This window comes from Ricinus communis, chromosome 6 (assembly GCF_019578655.1).
Source record: "Ricinus communis isolate WT05 ecotype wild-type chromosome 6, ASM1957865v1, whole genome shotgun sequence".
Taxonomy (NCBI): domain Eukaryota; kingdom Viridiplantae; phylum Streptophyta; class Magnoliopsida; order Malpighiales; family Euphorbiaceae; genus Ricinus; species Ricinus communis.
Window position 1 is genome coordinate 14,311,911 of NC_063261.1, and position 10,604 is coordinate 14,322,514.

Sequence of the window (10,604 nt, forward strand, 5' to 3'; positions counted from 1 at the left end):
TAAAAATGAAAGAAAAGACCATTAATGCTAATAGAAATAAAAATAAAATAAAATATAAAATATAAAAAATTTATTTATGTTAAATAATATTTTTTTTTACTTTTTCTATTTGAATATTACTAAAATTGTTTTATGAAATGATACTCTTTAAATTAAAAATTACGTCATTAGAGATGCTAACTTCACATTGAAAAGCCTTATTTTTAAAAGTTCAAGTGTTAATCAAACACATGAAAGCTATCAAATATATAAGGGACAAAGGTTCAATTTGCCATGTGAATTTATGTTTAAGGGTCAAATACACTCAATTAAAATAGTTCTCTAAATTTATGTTCAAAAGTCAAATACACCAAATTTAAACTTTTTTAGTAAATAACCTCCTGCACTTGTGTCTATGGGTTAAATATATTCGATTTAAACTTTTTTAAAAAGTGAAATAATATTATATTTTTAAATTTTAATTGAATTATAAAAATTAAAAATAATACTTATTTAGTTAATTTATTGATATAATATCTAGCAACACGCTATACAAAAGCTTATTTGGCAAAATTTAAAAATTTAATTTAATTGACTCAAAAATAAAAAGTATTAAATAAGTTAAAGTTCAACTTTTTCAGAATTAAATAAGTTAGATTTTAACTTTCTAAGGTTTAAATAAATTAAATTTTAACTTTTTTAATAAATAGGTCCATAACTTGTCATTTTAGTCAATTAAATCCGAATTTTAAATTTTGCTAAACACGATCTTATATAATACGTCATTAAATATTGTATCAGTAAATTAATAAAATAAATATTATTTTTAATTTTTATAATTTAATTAAAATCTAAAAATTTAATGTTATTTTATTATTAAAAAAAATTTAAATTGAACGTATTTAAATTTAGAAGGAAAATTGACACTTTGTCCAATATATAAGCTGATAAGCAGCTTTTGTTGGATTTAGGCCTTCTTTATTTAGACTGGTCATTTGCATCATCGAACCCCAACCATAGCTGGTTCTCATTCTACAACCCAAAACAAAAGCAGATGATTCTCTAATAAGGAGAATATTTAAATCTCTGGATAAAAGAAATCCTGTTAAAAGAAAATGATAAAGAAACTATCTTTTGAAAAAAACATTGCTTATATTTATCAGAAATTCTTGCAAAGGAACTAGAAAGTCATTCTTGTAAAGCAACCGGAAAATCACATATTATTCTACAAAATTATCATTAGTCTATTGAGATGACAAATTTTTCTCACTTCTTAAATTTCCACACTCTGATGTACTTGCTATTGTGGGTTGTGACCACCTTCTTCATCCCAACAGCCAAGCATGTTATGGAAGGTCGAGAACTTCTAGGAATTTGGTCGATGATGGTCTCACTGGGTAGACTTTTCCCTTTTCTCCTTTCAATTGTTCCGTGTGAATATCCAGAGGAGCTCGATCCGGCATCATGGTCTATAACATAGCTTGAGAGAATAATTCCAGAGTTCTGATCCAGAATCCGCAGCACGCCATCTATTCCACCAACTACCAATGATGATTTGTCATTACTCAGGTGCTGCAAGGAATACACAACATTTGGACTCACTCGTGTCTCCCACACTCGTCTCATCATCCTGCAGAAAAACAAAGAACAATTACTCACAGGAATTTATACAACAAATGCATTTTGTGGTCTAGTTGTCGTTTGAAATGTATGTTGTTAGCGTTTCATCATTACTCAATACCACAAAAAGACGAGCGTAATCTTGTTTCACTAACCAAGCCTACGGAAGAATGCCTTGTTTACTGCTCAATACTCATTATTATGGTTGGGATTCTGAAAAAGATGAAATGAAGCACAAAAAACAATGTGCTAACAGCAGAAGGGAGCAAAAAAGGGGTTTTATACATATCCCATTGTGCATACATGTAGAGGGCAATCGAAAACGCCATCTAATTCCAACGACTGGTACGGAATATTAGGCATGCTGACCAACCAGAAACAAAGTTCTAAATGATGGTATTGTGAAGCATATCAGTATCAGAAACAGGGCAACAGTATCAAACCAAATCACAAGATATCAGATGGGAATGAGCACCGCCTACTGTAATTTTAAGAACAATCTGATTTAAATGAGTAAATTTAGAAATATATTAGCTAAAACTCTTTATTGAAGAGTCTCCATCTCAGAAGCTAAAAACAAGAGATAAGAGTTAAAAAACGCAAGTAGAATTTGAAAAACTTAAAGGTTAGTTGTTTCCAGATCCCTTACAACTATTGGCAAATAATGTATTGGAAGCCTAAAATCCCATTACATACGTATCGCCTGTTTTTTAAACTGTCCAGAAATCCCCATCTCAACTCTGGGAGAGATATATTATAAGAACTGAGCAGCCAAAAGTGATTGATATGCCCTACCCTCTCCTGGTGTCATTCATCAGTTACTTTATGACACAAATAGTAGGGGTCTGTGCTTTTTCTTGAATGATGCCCACTTCCACCATGACTAATATATTGTGGCCAAGTGTAATACAATTTTTGTTTGCTAACATAGCTAAATGATACTATAATTTATTTGGATGATGCAAAAGAATGAGTACTGAATTGTATACCTAAGGTCCCAACAAGATGTATATCCAGCGGCTGTTCCAGAAAACACCATATGGGAACGAGGGTTGAAACACAAAGTCTTGATGCCTGGGACAGGAAATTGAATTAGAATTATGTCAAGTGACTTGCAATGCTCAATGGATTGATCAAAGAAGAAAAATCAGTGGCAAATTTATCATGTCTCAAAATCATGTCTTAAATTAGGAAAGGCACCAACACTCTAAAACAAGAAGCTACAGAGATAACACTTTTCTTTTTTTCTTTTTTCTCAAAACTTTTGTCTTTCTGTAGTAACGAAAAGACGAGAAATCAATTACTTAAAAAGGAAATACTAAGAAAAATCGGAAAGAATGGTTAACACATAGTCAGACACATGGCTAGACCGCAATTACAAACAGAGTAGTTCTTCATAAAGTGGAAAAGAAAGTGCAACCTGTAGAATCAGTGGGTTTCAGTGTAGCTATACACTGATCAGAAGAATAATCAGATACCGTGATCCTTCCTAATGAGGAACCACCAAGAATTATCTGCTCATCACCCAAAGACAAGCACGTCACAGGCTCAGGATGCATCCTGCAGTTAAGAAATGAAAACATAATGGAAGACACAAAGTTCAAACACATTAACAACAGACTATAATTTTGTCTACTGTTTTCCCTTTTACTACCAGGCTCTTTTTAAATATTGTATTTTCTCACCAATCTCTATTCAGTTTATGTGCACTTCTAAAAGTTGAAATGGCTTTCCAAGCATTAAAAAGATTTCTAGTCTGACCATGACAGCCGATTTCTAATCTGACCATGACAGACCACTTTCTGTTGGATGTTCAGTTAAATAATGAAGATTACTCACTATGGTCAAAATCATGATTTTTAATTTTGTGAGGTAGTAGCAGGGGAAGGAAAGAATAATGAAAGAAAATTTTAGCAGCACACACCTAATGATTTTAGAACACTTCTTACTGTACAAGTCAAAAATACGAGCTGTCCCATCCTCGCATCCAACCACAGCTTCGGGATCAAGATAGCTTTGAGGAGACATTAGATTAAATTAGTTTGACTTGAAATAAAATTGCACAACCTTGCACAAAATGAATTCTTGAAGCAATCTAATGCTGACATACACAGGAACTTAAAATCTGCTATAACTATATAAAAGAAAGCTTAGCATTAGAAGAAAATATTGTATGTTTGTACCGCATGCATAAACCCTTCATATATGTGCCTCCACGTGGAGGAAATGTACTCATTGGCCCATTGCGCCTCCATAAGCATACTTGTGTGCCAATCAAACCAACAATCTCCAAGAATATGTGGTAAGCAATTGGGATAAAACATGAGTATTAAGTCAAGGTCCCTCAACATGAGATACTTCAATGTAATCATACTTCAATAAGTTACCTTGCTTTCATCGAAATCAAAGTCAACTAAGGAACATGCATTTGGGATTGAATATTCTTCTATACATTTGTAGCTTTCCAATGACCAGAGACGCATGGCCTACCATAATTGCTATGCAAAAGTCAGCAGAATTGTACTATACAACAGAGTCATATCCTCTACATAGGAAAACTTAAAAGAAATACCACAAAAATATCACATTAAAATTAAAAGTGAAACCATATTGCCAGAAAGTATACTAGACATATAGAGCTCAAATTCAAGCACTATAATATATATATATATATATATATATATATATATATGTTAATTTCTCCACATCCACCCAATCCAAAAACGAATATCTTGATGCATAAATGCATCTAGCATGTATTATGTCTAGAGGGCATTAAACAAGCCTTAAATCTTAGGATTTCATACTTTCCCTTTATACGACCTAGGAATGTAAAAGTAAAAGAAAGACTATTTTGTATTGTACAATGTGCTGATTCTGGAGTGTTCATATCTTCTCTTTTGATTTTATACTTAGTAATAACATTTAAAAGAATAAAAAATATAAACAAGAAACATGGATAAGAAAGAAATGTGGAAGCACAAAAACATGTGTTAAAATAGCATGTTCCATCCATATTTACATTTTACATCTATACCCTATGTCTATACAATGGTAAACAATTGGTCAGCTTCCATAACCTCCCAATCAGTGCAACAAAATATTATGTTCGTAGAGAAAAAAAACCCCAATTAAATCACAATAAGATTTAAATACAAAAGAATTCATGATGATTGGCAGGATCATTATTGAGAGTTACATCATCCACCAGCTACTGGAATTCAGATCAGCAGTCTGGTTCGAGAAAATAGGCATCAATCAAAAATGCGATATCCAGAAGCCAGTATCTAAATACTGCAAAATCCCACCCAGCAGGGCTTGTACTAACCAACATTCTGTGCCAATTCCATTGAGGTGTAAAGGTGGTCACAGCCATGATATCATTAAAACTAAATGAGATCGCCACATTTAGTCCATCCAAGAAATAAAACAAAAAGACCAGCAGAACTTAACATCTATAATACCACAAAAAAATTAGAGAAGTAATTCGCATGTTGTTCAAGTGGAATCTACTTCAATCAAAAAAATAAACAGCAAATGTGTCTCGTAATAAAAGAAAATACACTATCAGACACTAAAATTAGTTCAAAAAGGGAACATACCTTGTCACCTACACCAGTGAGAAGCAAGCCCATCTTCATACGGCATTGATCAACCCTAGTAAAATCCAAGATTAGACAATATTATACAGCAGCTGCACACTTCTGCATATATCCACCGCCCACAAAAGAAACTCGAACAAATAAGAAATTTTCAAATAAAAAGCCTTAGGCACATGTTTGGTTGGCATTATAATTGGGAATGGATTGTAATTCTTATATTTCAACTACTTGGAATTTATGTTAAAATGACATCTAATACAAAGTCTAATTCTTGTGATTGTCATTGAACTATTTTTAGTTATCAAAAAATAAACTTGGAAAAGGATTCTTGAGATGTGGACATCCATTCCATTCTGATTCTAATTCCTACCATTAGGTTTATGATGTTTCCCTAACAGATACCACAGTCTTTTATTCATAACAAACAAACAAACAAACAACAAACAAACAAGCATCAGATAATGGTAAGTTTATGGAGGCAAACAACAGTCCCAGGCAAAACTGTTCAATTTACAGCTAACTAACAAGCGATCAAAACAAAAAGAATGAAGTAAAAGAAGAAGAGAATTATACCCAAGTGAATGGGCTTTCCATTTGTCAATATAAACAGAAGAAGGTTCACTTAGAGCTTGTCTATGATGCTTCATAGCTAACACCTCTAAATACACACTTAATGACTCCTCCAGATTACTATCACCCTCCTTCTTCTTCTTCTGCTTCAGATAAAGTGATTGCAGCAACTTTGATCGTTTGATCAATACATTCCTTCAAAAGAAAGTATTATTTACTTAAGTTGGTTAATAGAGAGTGAATAGAACTGTAAAATTAACATTAAAATAAATTACCACGATGTGCAAACAGCAGAACAGCGAACAAGGTCGAAGAAATCGAGGAAGGAGAAGATTATGCAGAGGATGTCATGGTCTAATAATTGGATTGTGGCTGGACCGGACCACCTCCTCTTCTTGTCCGCAGACCGGTTGCTGGATTGAGTATGGTTCATTACTGTGAGGGAGTAATTTGTGGCGTGAGCAGTATAGAGGTGATTGTGCAGTGTGGTATAGCAGATGTTGAGAGAGACGTTCTGTTTCCATTACATGATTTTTCAAAGGAGAGCTGCTCACGGGCTGGACGGTTCAGCAATTCTGTTTGAACCGGAATCCTGTCAGACCGGCTAACCATATTTTGAACGGTTTACAGGTTTTCACAGGTGGTGGTTTCTTTTTACAGGTCCTATTTGATGGATTTTTCAAATTTATATATTCCAAATTTCCAACCATGTTTTCTCTCTATATGGCATTTTTTTTTTCAAAAATTATTTTTGTATATTTGGTGGGTAATTTGCTCTTTAGCCCTAAATACAAATGTCTATCCTATCAAGGTCTTTAAAATTTCAACCCCTCTTTAAAAATTGTTGAATTTTAATTTTTAAAATTAAATATTTTTATCTAATTTTATCAAGATTTACTGGAAATTAATAGTTATCCGTTGTTTTGAATTGTAATTTCATATTTTAATAGTTATCATTGAAGAATAAGGGGTTTTAGAATAATATTTTATACAGTAGAGTAAAATTAATGTTTTTAAGACGTGATCTCATAATACAAAATAGACCGATAGAAAAATCAAAAAGTAAAAAAGAGAAATAAATAATGTTTGAAAATAGATTTGCAATCAACAATCCATAATTTTTTCGAACAATTAAAAGAGATTGCTAGCAGGGAAATTTTTACATAAACTTAGAATATGCACCATAACTAATAGGAGAGTGATATCTACGTATGAGTGTTTTTACATTTTAAAATTAGATGAATGACCCATATTTATATTTTAAAATTAATAAATACGTATCAATAATCTAAAGATATGGTGTAGCAACAATTTTCTTTGCTAGCATTTATTAGAGCTTAAAACGCAAAACAATGTAAGATGGTTAAACTTACATTTCATAATATAAATTAAGACAATAGGCCAATGACCCAACTTATAACAAAAAAAAAGGGTTTAAATAAATGGGTAACAACCCATTAAATTCAAGAAATTGGACTTAAAGCCAAAAATTAACTTGGCCCATAAGCCTGCAATATTTGTAAAATTAATGAAACATCCCTACTAATATTTCTCCCTACCAAAAAGATTGTTCTTCTTCCCCATTAGCAGCACCACCCAACAAGATGGAGTAGGGACTTCAACCAAACCCATCAGAAGTAAAAAGATGGCACATCTAAACTATTGAATCAAAAGCTAACACCTTTGATTTGCAAGGTTGTTCACAATAAATAAAGCTCAATATAAACTTAAACTTAAGGCATTATAGAACAGACTATCACCATCTATCTATGGCCTTGCAATCTTCAAGCTTCCATTAATGATGGTAGAGATGAGTAAAAATAGGAGATCTGAGTCCAAGCACAGAAACATTTGAGTCTCTTCTACTAAAGGTAGCAACTCTTCCCGTCCCTCTTTGACTTATGTTTATTGATGGAAACCTACAAGTCTAAAACTGATGAAAGGAGACGGAAATCGTCGTATTAGGATTTGGCCAAACAATGCCACCACAATAAAATCCTATACCGAAATCATAAAAATATACCAGCAATAATAAAAAAGATAAGCATAAACACTGAAAATTCAGTAAAAAAGATATGTAATCACTAAATTTACAGTCTAAAGAACAAGAAAACCGATTGGAGGAGTTAGCTTTTGGTGGCTTTTGAAAATCTTAAGTTTGGGTACAAGAGAGAAACGATAGAGAGAGAATGTTTTGAAAGTAATGATCCACAATACATAACAAAACAACACCATTTAATATATGTAGAAATGCCACTTTCCCTTTCCCTTCTCTCAAAGCTAATCATTCATCTTACCAACCCCAATTCTTACACAAACCCTAACTATTCAATTCTTCTCTTTGCCATTCTTGTTCTACCTCCCTTTTCTCCTCTAATTGATAGTATAATCATGCTTATATAGTTCTATATTCATTTCATTTACTTGCATTTCATGAGACAATTTTTCAATATTATTTTATTCTTCTCTAAAAAATATGTGTTTCAATTCTCTTTATTTATTCATTTTTTGCACTGTCATGACATTATATATCAAGGCATATATCAAAGTATAAATCATGTATTACAACTATATATATATTGTAATTAAGTAGTATAGATGTAAATTTCTTTTTTAGATAGATCTAATTAGCCATTACTTCCTTATTTAGATAGATCTAATTACTAGAAATTAGCCTAGAGTTAGTTGATGTAATGGCTGAAAATCAGCCTTGTAAATCTCTATAATTTCTATATAATGAGAGGAACTCTCATCATGAAAGACATTCAATCCAAATGATATGGTGTCAAAGTATAATTTAGAATTTTAAAGAGTTTTCTTATAAGTCTAAGATCTTGGTGTTGGGTATATTTCTGGTATTCTTTGTTGAGTGTTAATTTTTGGTATTTTTTTTCTTTAAACTCTTGGATTAGTTGTTTTTGTTTACTTCTTGCTGCATTTGGTGAGTTACGGGTATCATGTCAACTAGCAATATGGATATTTTTAGTGTGCGTTTCATGGGTAAGAATTATTTTACCTAGGATTACAGTTTTGATTATTTTTCAAGGGAAAGAAACTTTGGGTGTCATATCGATGATAGCGATCCAGCTCCTATTAAACCTCCTAAATTGGCTCAGTGGCACGTCAAAGATGCTAAAGTCATGATATAGATTTTGGGATCAGTTGATCAGTCACTTGTTCCCAATCTGAAGCCATTGAAGACAACTAAGCACATGTGGGAGTATTTAAAAAGGTTTATAATTAGAAAAATACAACCAAATATTTTCAATTAAAGTACAAGATTGCTAGGTACTCTCAAGGTGATCTGTCCATCCAAGATTATTTCTTTGGATTTCAAAACTTATGGGTAGAATATGTTGACATGATTTACATCCAAGTACCAACTAAATCTCTATTATTATTCAAAAAGTTCATGAACAAAGCAAGCAAGATTAGTTTTTAATGAAATTACATCTGAATATGAGGCAGCCCGCTCCATTCTGGTGAATCATGATCCTTCTCTTTATTTGGATGTATGCTTTAGAGAATTACTTTGTGAAGAACAACGTCTTGCAACACAATATATTTTCCAGTAAAATAAAACGCATGATAATACAATTGCTTATGCTGCAACTCATGGGAAAAGCAAAGGGAGAGACAGGCGACAAGTCCAACACTTTAGCTGCAAGGAATGCAGACATATTGTTGTTTACTATGCAAAGAAATGGTGCAACTATTGTAAAAAAACCTGGGCATACTATTAAAGAGTGTCCTATTCGTCCCTAAAATTGTCAAGCCAATTAGGCTGTTGTTGCTAATCTAGTTGTTGTTGGTTCAACAACTGTTGATAAGTTGGCTCTTACTCCAGAAATGATTCAACTAATGATTATTAAACCTTTTCAGCCTTAGGGCTTCAAGGTAAGCGCATTCTACCATCCTTATCTTGGCTTGTTGATTCTGACGCATCCTATGATATGACCAATTCTAGCAATGTTCAAAAATATTCTAAAAATATATGTTTGCTAATGGTAATGAGTTAGTTATTCATGCTATTAAGGACATCTGAGCCTATTCAAAATGTTTCTTTCGCGGACAATTAGTTCTCAAGTACTATGTGGCGCTCTTCCAGAATCACTCATCTGCCTTATTGGTATGGATTACCCTACACATCTTTTCATACTACTTTAACCAGTGTTTTTATTCTTTCATGTTATTCAGAAGCTGCTAAATATGATTTTTGGCATGAGGCTATGAAAGAAGAACTTCAAGCTCATGGAATATTATTCATTGTCTGGCTAATGTTAAAGCCATTGGTTGTAAATGGATCTATTTAATCAAGCTTCGTTATGATGGTATTCTAGATCGCTATAAGGCACGTCTAGTTGCCCTTGGTAATAAACAAAAGTATAGGGTCAATTATGAAGAGACTTTTGCTCCCATTGCCAAGATGACTATGGTTCATATAGTTATCTAGATTGTTGCCTCATAAGGCTAGCCACTTTATCAGATGAATGTTAAAGATGCTTTTTTTTTTATGATAATCTCAAAGAGGAGATTTACATTGTTTTACCACCTGGCTTGCCTTTCTCCTCTTATTTGGATGTTTGTAAGTTGAAAAAATCGCTCTATAGGTTGAAGCCAGCTCCCTAAGCTTGGTTTGATAAATTTTGATCCACCTTGATTCAATTTTCATTTAAGCAAAGGCAATATGACTCATCATTATTTCTTTACAAGACAACTACCGGTATTGTTCTTCTTCTAGTTTATATTGATGATATTGTTATTACTAGGATAGATTCTGCCTTAATTGCTCGTTTACAACATCTTCAAGCCTCATTTCATATGAAGGATCTT

The 10,604-nt window shown here is 32.5% G+C and overlaps 1 protein-coding gene across 1 annotated transcript; it reads right to left on the bottom strand.

Annotated features, from left to right (window-relative positions):
• Positions 1-1,111: 1,111 nt before the first annotated feature.
• On the bottom strand, positions 1,112-6,332 carry LOC8259256 (F-box/WD-40 repeat-containing protein At3g52030). The gene is made up of 9 exons (XM_025157096.2): positions 6,047-6,332; positions 5,775-5,966; positions 5,202-5,256; positions 3,987-4,085; positions 3,783-3,886; positions 3,524-3,613; positions 3,020-3,159; positions 2,589-2,673; positions 1,112-1,609 (listed from the first exon to the last, which is right to left on the bottom strand). The coding sequence occupies exons 1-9, from the start codon at positions 6,202-6,204 to the stop codon at positions 1,246-1,248; spliced, it is 1,287 nt and encodes a 428-aa protein (XP_025012864.1). The 5' UTR covers positions 6,205-6,332; the 3' UTR covers positions 1,112-1,245.
• Between the last annotated feature and the right edge of the window lie 4,272 nt (positions 6,333-10,604).